Raw genomic sequence first — 19,438 nt, forward strand, 5'->3', positions numbered from 1 at the left:
ATACTTGTCAGTGTTTGAAGACAACCCCGTCATAACTCATTATACCGTCCCCTCTTGTCCCCAACTCGTAGGCTCGTCACTCATTTCAAACTCAATCCTCCTCGCCTTGACAACCTGCCCATGCTTCAACATCGGCCTATGAATCACCTCCCCATCAACCTTCAAACCCTTCACATACGCCTTCCCCTCCGTCCCCGCCCCCGGCGCCGAAATCACCAGCGTACGCTCCTTTCCATCGTCACCCGGTCCAGGAGGCAACAATATCTCAACCCTGTCAAAGAACGGCGTCCCAACAACATACTCATCGCTCGCCGGATTCACAGGATAGAACCCCAGCGCAGACAAGACATACCAAGCACTCATCTGGCCCAGATCCTCATTCCCACTCAGCCCCGAAGCCGTAGCATTGTAATTCTCCCAGGCCAGCTCGCGAATCTGTCGTGCCGCATCGGCGGGATATCCGATGGCCGAGTACAGATACGGGGCGTGATGCGAGGGCTCGTTGCTGTGCATGTTGTGCCCTCCTGCAAAGTACTCGTCCATACGGGCCTTCATGGCTTTCTTGCCTCCTTTAAACAGCGAGGCCAGACCGCCGACGTCGTGCATCACGTTGAGCGTGTAGATCCATTTGTCGCCTTCGGTCCATCCCCACGATTCATTCGCCCACGTCCCGTTTGCATTGCGCGCCTGCATAAACTCCGTCTCGGGGTTCCACAGCTTCTTGTAATTCTGCGAACGCTCTCGCAGCTCTTTCGCATGCTCCAGATCGCCTGCATGCTCCGCCACGACGGCAGCGGCATAATCGTCGAAGGAATAGTCCAGCGTGCGGCTGGCGGATTCCGCCCACCGATCGTTGTCGACCCAGCCGTGCTCGAGGTAGCTCGTTAGTCCTGCTCGGCATTCGTAGGGAGTGTTTGGTTCTCGGGAGTAGTAGAGAAGATCGGTGTCGTTGTCGGGCGGCACGTAAGCATCGACGTAGACCGCGTCCCACGCTCTGGAGACGTCGAAGTCGTTGAAGCCTCTGACCAGGGCGTTTGCAATCACGGCGTCGACGTGTGTGGCTATCATTTCATTGTTCTCAATCATGTTGTTCCATAGCGGTAACCGACCTGACCAGTCGAAGATGCGAAGCAGTGACCGCATCATGGAATCGACGCGCTCTGGGGCGAAGATGGTCAGGAGCGAGTGCTCTGCCCTGTAGGTATCCCAGATGGACCAAGACTGGTAGTATGCATCGTCTGCCTCGTGGACACTGTCCGTGTAGCCGCTGTAGAAACGGCGCATCCCTCCTTCGGACGAGGTGATCGGTTCGGAGTAGTCACTGGGATACTGTAGAGCGTGGAAGAGGCCTGTGTAGAAGATGGTTCGCGGATCATGATCTGCGTCGGTTTCGTTGACCCCGGAGATTTTGATCCTGCCCAGCCTTTCCAGCCAGGCGGATTTGACGTTTTCGACAGTGGTTTCAAACGCCGTTCCATCCGGTATATCAATGTCGAGGTTCTTCCTGGCCTGCTCCACGCTCACATACGAGATGCCAGTCCTCACCTCGACTCTCTGGACCGACTGGGCAAAGGTGACATAGGCCCCCACAAACTTGTCCTCGATGTATTTCTGCCCTCTGTACAAGTCACCAGCACGACTGACTCCATAAGATGCAAACGGCGCGGAAAAGCGCGAGACAAAGTAGAGCCGAAACGACTCGGGCTTGTCAGGGCCCAGGAGATACTCTTGTCGCTGAGAGTTACTTCCCGACACTTCTTGAGCCTCGGGATGGATCTCGACATGGCCTGTCCAGTTGAGCCGGCTCGCCTGGATGATGAAATAGGGTTGTCGTTCTTTGGTATCCTGGAAATCAACGCGAAGATACCCAACGTGCGCCGATGCGCTGAGTGCCACTTGCAAGGAGTTTTCGTATCCCTTGCCGTCGGTGTGTCCGGCGTCTGAAGAGTTTGTAGCCATTCCTTGTATGGTGAGCTCATCCTGGTTCTCCGGCTCAAACACATAATCCCGTCTCACACGGCCATTCGCACCCTCCGTCACATCCTTGTTGGGCACAAACGCCGCGCCGCCCGGACACGGCGGACACGCATCCCCAAGCAGCTCCGACGTCGCCTGCTCAGTCAAATTCCACCCAAATTCCCCTCCGGAGTCCGCATCCAGCACAACTTCATACACGTACGGCGTGCTCCTCTCGTCTTCCTTCCGAAAAGCCAGCCCGCGGTGCTGGAACAGCGGTCGGATCTCGTCTCCGAGGCCCGGCATGAGCGTCACATGGCCGTTTTCGCCGATCCAGATGGCGGGCTGGTGGGTGGCCTGGAAGCCGTGCATGCGGCGGTCGCGGTCGTTGTAGGGCACCTGGGAGATGAAGTTCTCGCGCGTCTGGGGCGTCCACCGGGTCATGCCGAAGGGGGGCGATACGGAGGGGACCATGCCGCCGAGGTCGTTGGGGTCGTAGCCGCGGGTGCCGATGAGGGGGTTGACATGTTGGAGGACGCCGGCGTTGGCGTGGTAGTCGGTTGATGACGGCTTGTGTTGGGAGGTGAGGGCGACGGTGGACGAGAGCAGAAAGGACAGGATGATGCGTGTTGACGGACACTTCATCGTGAGTGCAATATCACAGACAGATTGATGAAGCTCACATCGGAAAGAGGAGCATGTGGGGAAGTTGAGACGAAGGGAGAAGAGGAGGTCCGCTGCCAGCCACTGATTTATACGACGGAGTAGTACTTTAAGCTGCCGAAGGAGAGTGTGTCGAGGCTGGCCACCTGACTGAGGGTGAAAAGAGTTGTATCTCACAGAAAGTCACTAACCTATCAACGAATGCTGTTCTGGCTTCGAGTCTGTAGATGAAGGAAACGACGCCAAAGGTTCAAAGTCGCGATGCTGTAAGATGTCAAGTAAGTTGTTCAAGCCACGTTCGGCCCATTCCGGCGGCAGCGGCGTCGATCGTCCACTTTTTGCGGGGTACCAATCGGCATGTGCATCAGATGATGAGAATAGCCATGATCTCTAGAACTGTGGTGGTTGTGCGGCCATTCAAGGTTATGGTTGCAGTGTCCAATCCGTCCTTTGTGTCACCACGGCACCACGAGCCGATGTGCATCTATTCAAGGCGTCAAAAGCCGGGAAAGGGCATGAGGGATGAGATTACGTATCACTATCCATTGCACTTCTTCTCATGTTTGCTTTATCTAGAACTCTCGGCGGATGTCATGGATAGATAAAGGGTATACGGCCTTGGTTACCTATTTCACATTCATGTTCCAGTCATTCAGATTTGCAATCAAATAGCCTAGCCACAACGACATGGTCTGCTATCCTCACCATCATCATCATACAAGTAATCTTCATCCATCCCTCAGAACCGATCCACCTTAATCACAACCTTGCCCTTCGCCTTCTTCTGCTCAACCTTGTCATACGCAGCCTGAAACTCTTCAAACTCAACCACACTGTCAATCTGCGGCTTCAACCCCCTCGCATCAATAAAATCCGCAATCTCCTTCAGATCATCGCCTCTGCATTCCATCAAGAACCAAGTAGCCTTCGCCAGCGTCTTATTCACACCCTCCGGCTTCGACTCCTCTGGCGAACCAACAATACTGAGCAAAACACCGCCCTCCTTGACCGCAGCCCAGCACGATGCCAGCGTCGGTCCGCCAAGGCAGTCCAGCACCAGGTCCACCTCGCGAGAAGAGTCCTCCTTGGCCCAGTCGTCGATGGACTGCTTCTTATAGTCGATGATCTCCGTTGCGCCGGCCTTCTTTGCGGCCTCAATGTTTGCGCCGCTGACCTGAGCGACGACGGAACCTGCGCCCGCAGCGGCCGCAAACTGAACTGCCCAGGTCCCGACGCTGCCGCCGGCGCCGGTGATGAGGACGCGCAACTTGCTGTTGTGAGCCCGGGCATCGGCATCACCCTCGATTCCGTGCTTGTTCAAGATTCCCTGAGTAAACAGTCCCTGCCAGGCAGTCAAGGTGCTGAGCGGCGTCGCGGCCGCCTCAATCCAGTCCAGCGTCTTGGGCTTCAACGCCAGCTCCTCCGTGTGCACAATCGTGTACTCGCGCAGACATCCGGCGTATTTAGCATGCAGGCGGAAGTAGACCTCATCACCAGGCTTGAAAGGGCTCGAAGGAGGCGACGTAGCGACAACACCGGCGGCTTCAGTCCCGGGAACACGCTCCCTGTTCGGAGGGAAAATGGACGGGTAGTTGACTTCCCAACCTAGTTCGCCCAGGCAGGGTGCTGTGGCTTTGATCTTGACGAGATGGTCGTCTGGACCGGTGGGTTGGGGTAGGGGAGTTTCCACCAGTCTGAGCGTGGTGAGTTTGGGATCGATTTGGTAGACGGCTCGGATGGTGGAGGGGAAGCTTGCGGTGGCCATTTTGATGTATTGGTGGGCAGTTGGACAGGAGATTGGGCGTTATTCGTGATGAGAGAGAAGAGCTGAGAATAAAGGGTTAATCCACTACGAAAGGCGACATTGCAAACCTTCTTCACTTTATATATTCTCTTCGACGAATGGAATTCGCCCCATCCTGGTGATGATGTCGACACTTGACCACCTTAGAAGAGCCCGGCAACCCCCATCTTTCTTGGGTAGCCTTTCCGCACACGCAGCCGGGTATTCAATCCTTTTCAGCTGCCAAGCATCGAATTGCTGTCCTGCATATTTCCGTAGTCGGCAGCAAACTCCTTGAAACCATCCTAACCCAAAGAGCACAATGTGGCTTGGGCGAGGCGCCGCCAGGAGACGCTTCAGTGCCTCGCATGTGGTTGCGCGAGGAGCCAGGATATTCAGGGACTGCCGGGAAGCAAACGGGTCGGACGAGGGTGTTTTACTGCGAAAGGCTACTGCTTGATACCCATCGCATCTGGCCTATGCCGTCCAAGGAACCTCTGTCCTGGATGTCATTCCGTAATGCCTGCGAACATCGAGATCTTGACCTCGTAGATCCGCTGCTTTGCTCCGCGCTCCGGGTCTCCACCCCGGGCTCCGTGCCGACATGTCCCAAAGCGGCAGCATATCCCGGTTCGGCAGATGAAAGGCTGACTTGAGCGACAAATGTACATCATCCAATATGCCTTCATTTTTTTTTTTTGCTAGTAGAACTCGTTTTCTGATCCCGAGACATGCTGCATAACACCGTTAGTTACAGACGAGGGATTCAGCAATGGCTCGTGGACGACGCAGAAGCTAATGGGGGATACGTAACTACTTCTCCGAGATGCCGTGGCTTTATACTCTCATGGGCAACACGTCTGGATAGAAATGGGAGAGTTGAGTTACAACGGCTTTCTGCAATTGATGTTTCGTATAGGAATCTTAGAGCACAATAGAGATTCATTTAATCTTGGCTATTAAGGAAGAATTAGGTCGTACATTTTGGTCATACCCTTTGACACCCTGCTACGGTGTTACTGCTCATTCAGAACTACCTCCTGTGACTCCATCTGAATGAACTACCTCCTGTGACTCCATTAAGCATAAATATGCGATGTCATTCTAGGACGAACTTACCGACCAGGCGCAATTCTCATTTAGGGACAGGGCGCAGCCAGTAGGGCAGCGCAAGCTGACTGGCAGGCCGCATAGAGTGCAGCACCACCAGGTGCAGCGAGAGATACTGCACACGCCGCCTGACACGTAGCATACGCGGCTGGGCCAGCCATCGCGGCGCCGGACAGAAGGACCGCAGCGAAAGCGATGTTGAAGAATTTCATCTCCATGTGATAGGAATGGCTGGGGGCTGGTTTAGTTGATTCAGGTCTGTTGTCTTGTCAAACATGGGACTGCGTGACAAACCAAAAGCAGGGGCTCGTTGGTAGAAGAGCATCCTTCTTTAACCTCCGTAGGGAAGAGTATAGATCTCGATCCCATTGCCACCTAGGTTCATAAAGCAGCATCTCGATATCTGTTCTCTACTCGGATCGCCCTCACCAGGATAGAATCATTATCTCGTTATAGAGAGGTAAGTGCGCCGCCACAGTAATGGGTGATTGGCGCCCGCTTGATAGACCAAGCGCCCCTTTTTGCTCAGATATTTGCAAGTAATAGCAGTCTTATTTCTTGCTCATCTATCGAATTACCTGCAGTGCTCCCAGAAGAACTTCATTGCCCCGATTTTGCCTGCTCAAATAGCGAAGGACAATTGAGTCCCATTGCAGTTATCTGGTGGCTTCAAAGGTCGTTCTCAACCCTCTAGGCTACGAAATGATGGCCATGCCACGTGTCAATAAGCCGTTTCGTTCAAACCTATAGCATTATTTTGTCCAGACCAGGGCCGTCGGATACCCAGAGCAGTCCGCCGAGAAACTCCCTCCTTTGAGCGACCCAGCCGCATGTACTAGGCACCAACTCCCCCTTGATGGAATGTGATCAGTGTTGCGCAAAGAGTCGGGAGTGGGATCAGCTGTCTGTGCCATTGTCGTGATCTTTTTTTTTTTTTCTTTTCTGAATGAGCTTGACGCCGGCCTGTAATTCCTCCGCCATTGCCAACATGCGTCTGATCACATGCGTCAGAGTCAAAGTTCTAACTACCACGGACACTTATTTACCTGCGAATTCATGTAAGCGTTAAGTGAGTTGTACTCTCAATCAAGCTGGTCGAATATTTCTCAGGATACGGTCTTCCTGTTTCAGACTGCATATAGCCCTTGAGGTCCTCACTGCAATTGATCCATGCCTTTGAAACGAGGCTTCGGGCAGCGGCTGGTGCCGTGATTGCACATGACTTTGACAGCGACAATACGTTGTCAATGTCCTCAGATCGTAAAGTCTGCGGTTTTTATATCTGTTCCGCACGGGCATCGAGTGTTTCGAGGCGTCTGATTCGCTGCTATATTTGTTCTCGGGGCATCTTGAACCTGATCAACAGAGAATTGACCAATCTGAAGGTCTTGAAGACAACTTTTGACATGGAAAAGAAGGAGCAGCCAAGCCACCAAGGATGTCAAGGCCCGACATTTCGAAGCATCAGAGCCTTATGGAGAGAAAGGGCAGTCCTGAGGTGGATATGAAGGAGTTTCTGTCTTCGACGAGCATCAAGTCCGGGCCAACGGGATTCGCCATATTTCAGCCTCGCCAGGCTCTGGTGATGTTGAACCTAGGCAAACACGCCATATGTGGCGTGGTTCGATTCTCGACTCCGCAGAAATGCATCAACTTTCTTGTGAACCAGCAGCCTATGAACGACTTGGAGGCTTCGATCTTCTAAATGATGAACAAACCTACACTTTGCCAGTTTATATATCTCAGTACTGCTACCGCTGTAGCTGAGTGCGACGTCCTCGACGTGAGTTATGCCTAGCCAATCCGAGAGGTGGGCCAACATCGCCAAGTCACGACAGCCGCACGTTTAGGGTTTCGGCTCACCAGAAAAGCCAACAATGTGGACAAGTCTGTCAGACTGCTAGAGCTTAGACGCTTCGGTACACAGAGCCTCTCCGCGAAGCGTCGATACACTGAAGGGTCCCCTCAAATGACTTCACGATCCAGAAAGGGGTCGGGCACTCGCGAGCCAACAAGCAGAAGATCCTCGAGGGCGATGACCAGCGCGAGCAAGCATAAGCAGGTCTGTGAGCCTATCAACGAGTCGAGCAAAAGAGAGAGAGAAGCGCTCTATCGGGGTCTCCCGTTCATGGCTCACCCCTAGCAGCTACTTTACTCGCAATTAAGACACCAAGCAATGCAACACTGGCGACTCCCAGAGAGCTCAACTTCTCTGGATATCGTAAACCCAAAGTGATGTCAGCTCATTCAAGCAGCAAGGAGGATGGTCTTGACGTCTTGGTCATTGTCTCGACACTGCAGAGTGAAGATTGCAGAAATGCCATCTGCGTGTTTACCATTGTGACGATATTCTCCCTGCCTTTGTTGTTTGTTTTCGAGCTTCTTGGGTATGAACATGGCCGATGTGAGAGACATGGAGGAGAGCCAGTGACTTTTCTGGGCCAAGGGTGTCCCCGTCACCGTCTTCGTGCTGACCCTCGCATGCAGTCCATGGGTATAAGGACGATGAGATTCGTGACTGGATGGTTCAGAAGTGGGATGATTTGAAGTCGCGCATGTATATTGGTGGGGGAGACGATGAAGGAAGGGATGCGACTTATGTGCGTGAGATGGCCAGTCTCTCTACTCCATTCACGCAGCAGACTGTGCTGTCGCATCTTTCTCAACGACACAATGCAAGAACGCAGCTGGGAAGAAAAGCCAAAGCACGACAATTGCGGCTGGAAGAGCAAGACGTGGCAGCAAGATGGCAGCCCGTCGAATGTGCAAGGGGAAATGGGGGGAGAGCTTTGGTTTTCTCGTAAGCCTTGGTAGCCGAAACTGCGGAGGTGAACACGAGATGGTCTAAACTGGTGATGGCTGTCGGGGGTTTGAGATTTGCTTTTTTTTGGCATCTTGTCCTGATTGCCATCATCCTCCCCTTACATAAATTATTACTCCGTATTACTGCAAAAGTAGCATGGCGAACGGCTTGTCCCGCCGTGGTGGCGTTGGTACTCAGCCGCAGTTGGCGGGATGTGTAAGTGCTCTCAAAACGCAAATGCACCTCCCATCTAATTTTTACTCTTCATGTTACTGAATGATTTGGTCACTTCCTACATGTATCCAGTATGGACGATCAAACCCGCTGCACCTGATCCAAGAGATGCCATTGCCAACTTCCAAGCATAAGCCCCGTTGTCACCCTCCACAGATTGAAACCATGTAAGAATCCGATGATCGAATCACCTCTGACGGCATCTCACAGCCATAATGCAGGGATCCATCAGGCACCCGTAAAGGACATTCGATCGCTGCCTTGTCCTAGCGGCTACCAGGTGGACCAAAGCAGCCCAGGTCTCAGCTGTCAAATGCACCAAAGCGTCCAATAAAAGTCCACAGGCGGCATCTCAGCCACCCAAACGGATCAAATCCCCTGGGACATTGAAGAGCAGAAAATAGTGCTGCCTTGTTTGATGCGTTTCGTGTGTGTCCTGCATACGCGTAGACGGATCAGCGTGGTCGTTGTTTCGGGGGCGCTTTCTGTCACCTGAGGGGGGCTCGTATTTGGGGGGGGCCCCTGGAAGGACTTGGAGATCGCCAGGTACGAAGTGCTGTTGTCGGATGTCCAATGGACGTGTCCGGGGCCTTGAGTTTCGTGGCTTGGCTTAGACCAGGCACTCTCTACTGACGGAGGCAGCCATTTAGTTCAGGTATAAACAGGTACATGTACGGACATGCAGCCATCGCGAAGTAAACAACATTCATCCTCTCGTATATCGTCTGATAAACGTCCATCTTATTATCCTCCTTCTTCATAGAACAAGCAATATCAACCAGGATGGCCAAGAGCCCTGCCTCTCCATCCCCCGCCTCTTCCGCAGCCCCCTCAAAACACCACCCCCATCCCAACCGCGGCATCCCGCAAACGGAACAAGAACCAGCAAACAAACACGAGCCGCGAGCTTCCTTCCTCGCTCTCCCAACAGAAATCCATCTGCAAATCGCAAACCTACTCATGTACCCCGATGCTCTCTCCCTGAAATACACAAACCGGTACTTCCACAGCTTCGTCGACACGGGCATCGATCTCAAGGTGGAATGGCTGGTGGAGCGCCGGCGCCTGCACCTCGAGTGTCCGAATAACACGCACTGCGAACTGGGCACGGATTTGCGCTTTTGCAGAGGCAGTGTCGCGTAAGTTGAACATACCCTTTCATATTGACATCGGATCATTGCCGTGATGCATGTAAATAGACGAGTGCTGATGTGGATCGGAGCAGGCTACTGATGAAGCGCCGGAGAGAACACATTGAATGCGAATCGCGGCCCGGATTGGGCTGCATCATCTACGGCACTGCGACTTGTCCGAATCGTCGACGGGGCGTAAAGGCGTGGCAGAGATGGCTGGGGACGAAACTCACGATTGAGCTGCGTTGGCTGCTTTTGGCTGTGCTGGTGCTTTTGTGTAGCTGGATCTACACGTTCTCGATGGGATAGCTGCTGCTGCTGCTTGAGACGGTTCTGGGTCGCTGGTATTAATGAGATATGACTATATGTAATGTTTAATATCACGATTGTACCATAGATTATCCTACATTGTTGGAAGAGAACTTGAAGCTCACTCTTATTGTGGTAGTACCGCTAAATGGTGGTGGTCGATACACACACCTCGACAGAATATATCTAGACTGCAGGAAGCTGCAGATATCTACGCTGGGCCATAATTGAAGCATCGAAGTCTTTTCTCACATTATTGCTGGCGTAAACCGTTAACGCTGCCGATGAAGAGTAACCGTATTTAGTTCTACTTCCTGGGGGACGAGGTCAGCATCGAAATAGGTCACCCTGACAATCTTTTTGCATTTGGGACCGCACAATGGTATCGAGCAAGTAACCCCCATACATCCTCCGACTGTCCACTCCCCTCGCACCTTATCTAACAAGAAGTTCTCTGATCCCGCAATCATCAGTCCCAGTGGAGCAGACGCTCTGCTGCATAAAGGCAAGGCCCCAGTCACAACATATTTCTAGACCTTCCTATAGCTCTGCTGGTAATCAACGTCATTGGGGAGGCGTCATCCGACATATGTCTTAGCTGTTGAGGAAGCGCTTGATTCGGTGATATTCCAGTGCCCAAATCGCCGCCCAAGGCACCGCAGCCCGCGACTACTGAAGGCAAGTCTGTGGACTGCCCTTGCAGTAACCCTAGGGCGTCGTGAAGTATCTTGCGATAGAACGAGAGCCGGACGAGAGCGGCTCTCTCGTCAGGAAAAGGCTCACCCGCATTGGAAGAGTCCGTTTCGAGAGACATGAGGTGCTGTACATGTGGCCGAACAACCTTGTTGTGAAAAGTCGCCATCTGGACAAGGTCGTCCTCCGAGAAGAACGTGCATAACTCAAACGTTAAACTTGGCCTTCGCCTATGTTGTTCCAGAGCTTGCAAGAATGAGACAACCTTTTCCTCATCGCACGAAGCCTGAGATTCGAGGCTGGTTGTCCGGTAAACAGCAAAAGCCTCCAAAACTGTCGTACCAAGCGTGTTGAAAAGGGCGCAGAGCAGCAGCTGTTTGCGCCTGGGCCGGAAAGCCTGTAGTAACAGGGGCGAGGCATGGACTGCGCGGTTCAAATCACCAATGTCAAGGTAAGAGAGAATCCGTTTTCGTATGAGAATACATTCTCGTTCAGTCTTGCTTTCGAGGTGAGGTATGGCCAAGATGTTTGACGATGTGAATGATGCTTGGGTGGCGTTTTGGAGTACTTCCAGGAGGTGTACATGAAGAGAAGCGTCGGAGTCTATCGTCAAGGCCATGGCGTTCAGCAGAAAGCTTTTGCAGCATATGGTAGGAGAGACGTAAACATTCTTCACAGGTTCTTCCTTTTATAGTCACAAGGCTCAGACTCTACGGCGACTTTTTTGTTGGTCAGGATATTCACTAGGAGCGGCGTTTCCTTTGTGTAAGTGGACGATGGGGTTGATGTTTCATGCTGCGAACACGCTCAAAAGAACAAAGGACGCCATGATTGACCAACCTGGCATCTTCCACTGCAAACAGCACGCCGAGGACCCATTGGAACACAACATGAAGATTAGATTTAGAAAAAAAAAAAAAAAAAAAAGCTTGATAGGTTCGAAAATGCTGGTTCAGAAAAGTGTCCGGGTTAAACGACTAGGTTGCTCACAGCAAATGCTGCGAAGCGTCACGGACACAAGCCGCGAAGCATAAAATCAAGGTTCTCAACAAGGTCGTTGAGATCCTTCGTTCAACAAGCTACACAACAAGGTTATGGAACATATATAAATGTGAGGTTGGTCCATCTACAGACCGACTGAACACATCTTGAACAACATCTTCACACCTTCAACCCATCAAACGCTCAACCTGTTCAACTTCAACAAACACTTACTCAAAACACAAAGTTACCTGTTCACTCATCAATTCAATAATCCTTTCAACAACCCTTTGAGCAATACTAAATCCGTGAGTCCGCCCCATCTCCCAAGATCTCATCCAATCTATCACCATCTCCCATAAACAAATCCCATCTCGCTCACAATGTCATCTCAGGCCCATCCCGCATGGACACCCATCCGAAACGCATCCGTATTTGCCTCCCTTTCAGTACATGCCTCGTCATCACATTCAAAGACGAAACTCCACATTCATCTAGACTTTCTCCCCACAGATGATGACGATGACGGACTCATTGCACAAACATCGCCAAGTGCCTTGACCCAGTCAACAAAGGATCTCGTTCTCCACGCAGTAAACAAAGCGCGTATCTTTCACACAAACATCCTAGACCTCCAATGCCTCCTTTCAGACCTTCAGTCCCGGCACGCAGCTCTAAGTGAACTCACATACAGACGCAAGTGGCGAATCCCATGGCCTCCGAGACTGCGTGCCGCCTATGACGCTTATAAGAAAGACGACCTCATGTGGTGGGACCTGCGGAATCGATTTACAAAGCATTGCTCAACATATGGTAACATGCGCCCTGGATCGTCGCTGTTTATGGAGAGGCTCTGTATAACGATGAAGCTGGGGGATGCCGCCGTGAGGTGAGTTCATCCTCGGAGACGCACTCGACAAGTCCTCCATGGAGCTAATTCTCAGACGCTGCAGAACGAGTAGAGGCCGTCTTCAATTTCTGGACAAGTATTTGTGCTCTTTTGCGAAATATAAACAAGTTGGAACACACATCTATGAAGGATCTCGGGCCCTGAAAAGTGCTGATCATGCTATGAAGGAGTTAACTTTGATGTTGAACTTGCTCTCTGTCTTATGAACTATGACTGTAACTGGCTGTGAGCGATGGAGTAAACGTTCGTTTGTCACAAGGCTCGTATTCTGTATATCCTGCCGTAGCAGCAAAGCGTAGCTCTTATATCCGCTCATAGGTGCCATGAATGGTATAATCCTTCTTCGGTCCGTTGACAGTATACTCTATACTCCAAGTCGCCAGATTCACAGCCTTGAAAGAAAAGTCATACTTGACGTTGTAGTAGTCGTCGATGCAAAGATGGCCAGCCTTGGCCTTCCAGCCTTCCTTCTCGCGTTGCTTGTGATCCGATGGCGGCGCCTCAAACTCGATTTCGTGAAAGAGATAATCTGCCCGTTTTTGGTCGTCCGGCTTAGCGAACCATACGCTGATGATATCTTTCTTGGAGTCATAGCGCCAGATGTACCGTCGGGTCGCCTTGAAGCCAAATCCAGTACTTGTTTGGAACTCGCCGTCCTCAATGTACAGGTATTCCAGATCCTCTCCGCCACCATCGTCATCATGGGTATCGACGCTGTTGGGATCAGATGCGCACTGGAGGCCTTCTGAAGTTCGATCGCGGAGCAGAAACTGAGCGGTACCAACAAACTTCCCGCTGGGATGGGAGGGGAGGCGGCTGGTGAGATCTCGTTCGAGCCGCCATGTTCCAAGAAGGCTTCTGAAAACACCTCGTGCCACGAACCGGGGCGTCGTGAGACACTCGACAGTAACATCTCGGACCTGCTTCAAAGACTTCTCGGCTTCGTTCTTTGCTTCGGGGCTATCGCTGGGAGAGGGATATCGAGAAGGCGTAAGCGGGTCGAGAGGGAGGTTGTTTCGGGAGGTTGTCGGCGTCTTGGGCATGATGGATTCGCGCATCGGTATGGACAGCGCTTCGGAGAACTCCTGCATCAGGTACATGTAGTCGCCCATGGGGAACTGCGAAAGCCTAGGGTCGTCTCGCTGTTTGATCGTTCGGCTGATGGAGTCGTCAGCTTGAAGCTTCCGCTGCAGCGCTTCCAGCCTCTCGCCGGTTTGACCACTCCAAAGATCAGCAAGGAATCGTGCGTGCATCTGCATGACTCCCCAGTATGGTGATCGGTAGAAGCCTACAAATCCGAGATTCGGGACCTCGGGATGATGGGTGCCGTGGAAGGCCAAGGCAAGCGCTTGATTGCAATGCCGCGGAGAGTGTTGAAGCGTAGCGAGAATCCCCTCTGGCAGGAAATCCACGCAGGGCGATGGATCGTAGCCAGTGGCAAGCACCACAGCAGCAATGTCGTCAATCTGGGCGCCATGGTCGTCTAGAGTGGCAAGGTCATCTTCCAGGGAGATGACTTTGCCCGAGGACAGGGTAATCATGCCGGATCTCACAAAGTCCATGTACCAATCGCTGACAGCTAGATATGCTGGCTCGTTTCTCTCCTGTTCGTTCGGCATGAGCAGCGGAGAGAACTGTTCCTGGTCCCCGAGTGATGATTCAAAGATGGTGTGCACCATGTTGGCGTGCTCTTCGCTGATATGGCCCTGCGTGTTTTCCAGTGGCCTGGGCCGAATGTTGAGGTTGTAGGAGCCCAAGTCCAAGGGAGCAAAGGGAGGCGCTGCAAACGTGGGCTAGGCGGTGTCAGCATCTCAACGGACAGGGTACATAAGTATTGGATCATCGTCTCACCTCCGGGGTAGTGAAGAGAGGAAACACCCATATAGGCCGCTGTATCGCGTTGTAGATCGAGTACTTGTCAATCCCAGCAATCTCCGATTCCTCTGGGGAATTGATGGCAGACGAAAGATGGCTTGCAATCGTGCCCGCAATCTCCACGCCTGACATTTGGCCTCCCACGATGAGAATCTTGCCTCCCTTTGGCCTGCCCTCTCCCAAGAGTCCCTTCAAGTCTCGGTACTGACTGCTGTGAATGATGGGAACCGAAGTCTTTGCGTTCTTGAAGCATTCGGGAATGATGGGTTTGCCAAAGTACCCAGAGGTGACGACCAGGTAGTCAAAATCCCGCGTCTCTTCGCCATCTCCCTTCTGAATATGTATCTTCCAGCCTTCCGTGCCATCCTTCCTCTTCTCCGCTCTGGCCACTCGACTCTTCAGCTGGAGTTCAAAGTCAGGATTGCCATCGAGATATCTGCTGCGGTACCGCTCCAGATACTGGCCGATCTGCCACGCACGCGGAAACTGTGGCGCGTCATCCTCCCAGGCCAAGTCGCTGAACTGAACTGTGTGTCTGCTCTGGTTCGCAACCATCAACGGATGCACGAGACGCCCTGAATCGGACTTTGCGGTCGGCCAGAGCCCTCCGATGGCCGCCTGACTGTCGAAGATGCTGACTTTGAAGTGCCCTTTCGGTGCGTTGTGGAGGAGCGTCTTGGCCGCAACAAGACCAGAGGGTCCGGCGCCTGGAAGCTGTGAGAATGCGTGTAGCGACTTGAGGGTACGCTGAGTAGCATGTGACTAACCGACGATGCAAACAGACTTGGACATGCTGCGAGTGAGGCACTTGTAGAAGCTGATGCTCATGTAAAGACCGAGATGAAATTTAGGGTGAGTTGAAAGAGGGGCAGCTGAAGCCTTGATGAAGCCCTGACCACAGGATTTGAGAGGCCGATTAATTTGCCCAACCAAAAGAGAGACAGATAACGAGAGAGTGAAACAAGGCTGTTTATACCGTCGAGGGCAGCAGCAGACAGCGGCTGATGCCGTGAGATGAGACGAAGCCTCGTCACACAGCCAAGACGAAAACAAGCTTCAAACGCGGGATGGCGCCGATTAGAGCTGCTCCCCCTTGTCAGAATGCCGCTGAGATCAGAGGCGGCTTGCTGACATAAGACAGAGCTGGGCTCAAAGTGCTACCACGGCCAGACGAGGCTTCAGTAACCAAGAGGCTTTGCCCCCGAATATCCATACAAACCAGCTCCCGTGTTGTCGTCATAACGAGGATCTCTGGGTGCCACCTCTTGTAACACTTTGATAGCATTGATGCTGCATTTGAATACAGGTCTCATGCAGTTGAATGAAACTCAGCCATCATCTCCAACCTCGTAAGGGCTCAGCATTTCATATTTCAACCGAGGTAATACAAGCAAGCTACCACCAACAAGCCGTTATTAATCAAACTCACCTCAACCTGGCAGGATTAACTCCCGTTATTTCCCACCTCGGCAGTTCAACAATCAACCTTTTTTCTCCGTCAAATGCCAGATCCTTCCATCACCTTTTCCACAGCTTCCGGCTCTACTACCTTCTATAACAAATCCCCGTCCCTCGTCATACCCCCGCCCCCCTCCATGTGTCGTCATTCCCCTCCCTTGCGTGATCCCATTCAAACAGCTCCCTGAAGCTCTCCGAGCTGTCCCATCCGCTGTACTAATAACACCTGCAGACACCCTCGACAGCCTCCCGTAGAAACTCTTCAACATCCAGCTCCTGTAGTCCATTCACAAATCAATCAAATCACTCCCATTGATTCCTGCGTCTTCCCGTAATTCATCACCGCCCTTCAATAAGAGTAAAACCCAACAAATAGGTATCTCATCACAATGTCCTCACCCCACCACGTCCTCATCCTCGGCGGCCACGGCAAAGTCGCCCGGTTCCTCACCCCTCTCCTCCTCAAGCGCTCCTGGGCCGTCACCAGCGTCATCCGCAAACAGGAACAGGCCCCCGACGTCGAGAAGCTCGGCGCCGGACTCCCCGGCCGCCTCAGCGTCCTCGTCCGCAGCATCGCCGACGTCGACAGCCAGGATAAGGCGGCCCGCATCCTCGACGAGGTCAACCCGGACTACGTCGCATGGAGTGCCGGTAGGCATAACAAACACCACAACACCCCCCCTGTCTCCATTTTTTCCCTTCCTTTGATTATCCGGAATATCTGACGCAGAAGTATCGTCGTAGGCGCCGGCGGCAAATACGGAACTGAAGGAACTTTCCGCATCGACCGTGACGCCGCAATCCACTTCATCAACGCGGCCGCCTCTAAACCCTCCATCACCCGCTTCCTCCTCGTCTCCTACACCGGCTCCCGCCGCAAGGCAGCCCCCTGGTGGTCCGCCGCCGAGTGGGAAGACTACCACAAATCCATCAACCTCGGCCCACTGGCCACGTACTACCAAGCCAAGCTCGCCGCCGATGAGGTTTTCTATGAGGTCGCCAAGCAGAGCCCAACCCTCGTGGGCATCGACCTCCGGCCCGGCATGTTGACGGACGAGCCAAAGGGAAACGTGACGCTGGGCAAGACGAAGAATGTCAAGGGAAGCGTCTCCAGGGAGACGGTAGCGCACGTTGCCGATGCGCTCCTCGCCGCAGAGGGAGTCAAGACCGGCTGGTTAGACTTGCTACAGGGCGACGACGACATCAACGAAGCTGTTAATGCTGTGGTTCGTGAGGGTGTCGACGCCGCTGAGGGCGAAGACGTTTATGCCAAATACGCATAGCTACGAGCAGCAAGAATACAGTAAGAGCTTGGAAGCTCCCAGAGAAACAGAAACCCATAACCGTATTCGTATTAAGTGCGCATGACTACATACCTAACTGCTGGTTGCAGTACCTATCATGAAGCTGTCAAGCTTTGTAAGATTGAGTGGAGGGGTAATTTCATCTCATCAAAATATGCATCCATGCCATTTCAATACCGAGGAGATGTGATAGATCCATCGACACATGTACACCACCCTTGCTTCAGCCTCTGGAAGAAAGTTCTCTCGATAGCTCACCGTTTGAAAGGAACATCTTCAGCAGCCGCGAACCCTTGGCCCCAGGCTAGACGGAACGTCTTCCGTGGAAGGGGTCCGAAAGCTCGAGGTCGCCGCTATCGTCGGCTCGCGAAGGCTTAAGTCGTGCCAGTGAGGGCAACTCAAGCGTATGGCGCTCCCGGAAGCTTTCGGTGTCCGCAGTTCCGTCCATGCAAACGGGGTTGCGGCCTCTGAAGCTTCCGGTGTCCAATGTGCCGTCCATGCGGACGGTGTTGCGGTAGCCGCGGCGTCGGAGAGGCCAGATGGGCCAGACTCTGTCTTTGATGGCCTTCAGCTCTTCACGGACGGTGCTCTAGCTCGTGGTGAAGTAAATGAGGGCATTCCAGACTCCCTGCAGCGGCAACACACACCCACTGGCAACGCTGAGCTGGAAGTTGACGCGGCCTTGAGATGTGAGGCTGTAGAGCCGGTTGACGGAGCTTGGGATCCAGGTGATCAGAATGGCAAAGCCAAAGATGAAGCTGGTACGGAGGTAGGCCATCTTGACGGGATCCAGTCGCTTCAACTTCGAGGAAGCACTCGACTTGATATTCTTCAGCCACGAAACGACGGCAGATATCATGTTGAATTGCTTAGTAGAAGCGGTTGCACGAGGAGGCTGAGGCAGTCTCTCCGGATCCGCGGCGTAATAAGGTCCTGCTTGGGTTGTTGCCCACGATTGGCCGTAAGCCCCGGCGGTGGGATTGTGCGAATAGGGGCTCTGCGAATACATAGGAGGTGGCGTCATGGGAAGAGCCAACTCATCATCGTTCTCAGGAGTGCCGGAAGTGACCTGGACTTCGGTGGTCGCAGTGCCATAAAAATCATGTCTCCGGGTGAGGCTCTGCGTAATCAGTCAGCATGTTGCAAATGTCCACAAGACTTGGCCACGAGCTTACCTCGACGGCAGAATCACCGGCATCACTGGCTGCACCAGAGTTGGCCCGTTTGTTTCTGGTCTGGAGGGGAAGTGCAAACTTGCGGAGACGGTTTCGATGGTGGAACACCCGATATCCTACGGCGACGTAGATGATAATGGATCCAAAAATGCAGATCCAGATGGGGATGTAGTACGCATAGAGGCGAACCAGGCTCCAGTTCGCGTCAACCCAGCACCAAAGCTGGCAAGTTGTTAGTATGTCGAGCGCTCATGATTTGGGAGTGTGAGTCGCACCGAGGCGTTCCCGAATACGGGACCCTTTGCATCGTCTCGGATCGAGACCAGGACGATGGCAGGCACAAGGGGACCACCAAAACAGACGAGGCAGTAGATCCAGATGCGCTTTCGGAAACTGGCAGGGTTGGCGTTGTGGAAGAAGACGAGGTAGACATTGAATGCCATGGCAAACGACCACCAAGGGTCGGATTGCATGAACCTGAAACCCGGCAAGTCAGCTTCTGCTTCCTCAGAGGGGGACGAAAATGGGATGCTCAAGCTGAGGATGTACCATTCGAAGATGAAACCTTGTCCCTGGCAGAGAGTGGAGCGTTCGCCCTGATCGAGGCCATCGTAGCCGATCATGGACGCGATGCTGGCGCCGGCGTTGGCGATAGACGCCAGAACGATAAAGATGTTAGGAGTGGTCCGAAGCTTCTTGAACATGGCAAAGGTCAGCAGAGTGAGGATGATTGCCACCATCGAGAGGCCCGCGCCAGTTCGCTCGATGGTGATGAGGACCTCGATCTGGCGCGGCTCCAGCTCCGAGCCGCTGGTGTCGTTGGCAGGAGGATGCATCATGGACGAGTATCGACTGCTCTAGATCATGAATAGCATGTAACGAAGATGACTGCTTTTGGTTCTAGGTGCTGATGCAGGTAGAGCTGCGTGACTGGTAAGATGCGGTTGCAGAGAAGCAGTGGTAACGAGGGCAAATTTGGGAGTGAAATGGGCATTCGCTGGGGAAAACATGGCCTGATTTCTCAGGGGAAAACATACCAGTTGTGATAGAA

The 19,438-nt window shown here is 53.0% G+C and overlaps 10 protein-coding genes across 10 annotated transcripts; 4 read left to right on the forward strand and 6 right to left on the reverse strand.

Annotated features, from left to right (window-relative positions):
• Nucleotides 1–39: 39 nt before the first annotated feature.
• Nucleotides 40–2,601, reverse strand: CCMA1212_007727 (putative glycosidase; the record flags this gene model as incomplete). Its single annotated transcript, XM_073704890.1, has 1 exon — nucleotides 40–2,601. One exon carries the CDS (start codon nucleotides 2,599–2,601, stop codon nucleotides 40–42), a length of 2,562 nt encoding a protein of 853 aa, XP_073556443.1.
• Nucleotides 2,602–3,358: 757 nt separating this feature from the next.
• Nucleotides 3,359–4,384, reverse strand: CCMA1212_007728 (uncharacterized protein; the record flags this gene model as incomplete). The annotated part of the gene is made up of 1 exon (XM_073704891.1): nucleotides 3,359–4,384. One exon carries the CDS (start codon nucleotides 4,382–4,384, stop codon nucleotides 3,359–3,361), a length of 1,026 nt encoding a protein of 341 aa, XP_073556466.1.
• A 1,157-nt stretch (nucleotides 4,385–5,541) lies between these two features.
• On the reverse strand, nucleotides 5,542–5,730 carry CCMA1212_007729 (uncharacterized protein; the record flags this gene model as incomplete). Its single annotated transcript, XM_073704892.1, has 1 exon — nucleotides 5,542–5,730. One exon carries the CDS (start codon nucleotides 5,728–5,730, stop codon nucleotides 5,542–5,544), a length of 189 nt encoding a protein of 62 aa, XP_073556467.1.
• Nucleotides 5,731–6,950: 1,220 nt separating this feature from the next.
• CCMA1212_007730 (uncharacterized protein) lies at nucleotides 6,951–7,217 on the forward strand (the record flags this gene model as incomplete). The annotated part of the gene is made up of 1 exon (XM_073704893.1): nucleotides 6,951–7,217. The coding sequence occupies one exon, from the start codon at nucleotides 6,951–6,953 to the stop codon at nucleotides 7,215–7,217; it is 267 nt and encodes an 88-aa protein (XP_073556649.1).
• A 2,095-nt stretch (nucleotides 7,218–9,312) lies between these two features.
• CCMA1212_007731 (uncharacterized protein) lies at nucleotides 9,313–9,991 on the forward strand (the record flags this gene model as incomplete). Its single annotated transcript, XM_073704894.1, has 2 exons — nucleotides 9,313–9,688; nucleotides 9,775–9,991. The coding sequence occupies exons 1-2, from the start codon at nucleotides 9,333–9,335 to the stop codon at nucleotides 9,989–9,991; spliced, it is 573 nt and encodes a 190-aa protein (XP_073556648.1). The 5' UTR covers nucleotides 9,313–9,332.
• Nucleotides 9,992–10,508: 517 nt separating this feature from the next.
• CCMA1212_007732 (uncharacterized protein) lies at nucleotides 10,509–11,303 on the reverse strand (the record flags this gene model as incomplete). Its single annotated transcript, XM_073704895.1, has 1 exon — nucleotides 10,509–11,303. The coding sequence occupies one exon, from the start codon at nucleotides 11,301–11,303 to the stop codon at nucleotides 10,509–10,511; it is 795 nt and encodes a 264-aa protein (XP_073556647.1).
• Nucleotides 11,304–12,048: 745 nt separating this feature from the next.
• CCMA1212_007733 (uncharacterized protein) lies at nucleotides 12,049–12,781 on the forward strand (the record flags this gene model as incomplete). Its single annotated transcript, XM_073704896.1, has 2 exons — nucleotides 12,049–12,554; nucleotides 12,619–12,781. 2 exons carry the CDS (start codon nucleotides 12,049–12,051, stop codon nucleotides 12,779–12,781), a joined length of 669 nt encoding a protein of 222 aa, XP_073556646.1.
• A 96-nt stretch (nucleotides 12,782–12,877) lies between these two features.
• CCMA1212_007734 (putative flavin-containing monooxygenase 1) lies at nucleotides 12,878–15,278 on the reverse strand (the record flags this gene model as incomplete). Its single annotated transcript, XM_073704897.1, has 3 exons — nucleotides 12,878–14,368; nucleotides 14,427–15,157; nucleotides 15,218–15,278. The coding sequence occupies 3 exons, from the start codon at nucleotides 15,276–15,278 to the stop codon at nucleotides 12,878–12,880; spliced, it is 2,283 nt and encodes a 760-aa protein (XP_073556653.1).
• A 1,019-nt stretch (nucleotides 15,279–16,297) lies between these two features.
• Nucleotides 16,298–17,191, forward strand: CCMA1212_007735 (uncharacterized protein; the record flags this gene model as incomplete). Its single annotated transcript, XM_073704898.1, has 2 exons — nucleotides 16,298–16,559; nucleotides 16,653–17,191. The coding sequence occupies 2 exons, from the start codon at nucleotides 16,298–16,300 to the stop codon at nucleotides 17,189–17,191; spliced, it is 801 nt and encodes a 266-aa protein (XP_073556652.1).
• A 610-nt stretch (nucleotides 17,192–17,801) lies between these two features.
• Nucleotides 17,802–19,239, reverse strand: CCMA1212_007736 (uncharacterized protein; the record flags this gene model as incomplete). Its single annotated transcript, XM_073704899.1, has 3 exons — nucleotides 18,663–19,239; nucleotides 18,388–18,609; nucleotides 17,802–18,332 (listed from the first exon to the last, which is right to left on the reverse strand). Exons 1-3 carry the CDS (start codon nucleotides 19,224–19,226, stop codon nucleotides 17,802–17,804), a joined length of 1,317 nt encoding a protein of 438 aa, XP_073556651.1. The 5' UTR covers nucleotides 19,227–19,239.
• Nucleotides 19,240–19,438: the final 199 nt, after the last annotated feature.

Source organism: Trichoderma ghanense, assembly GCF_004382785.1.
Source record: "Trichoderma ghanense strain CCMA-1212 chromosome Unknown scaffold_10, whole genome shotgun sequence".
Lineage (NCBI taxonomy): Eukaryota > Fungi > Ascomycota > Sordariomycetes > Hypocreales > Hypocreaceae > Trichoderma > Trichoderma ghanense.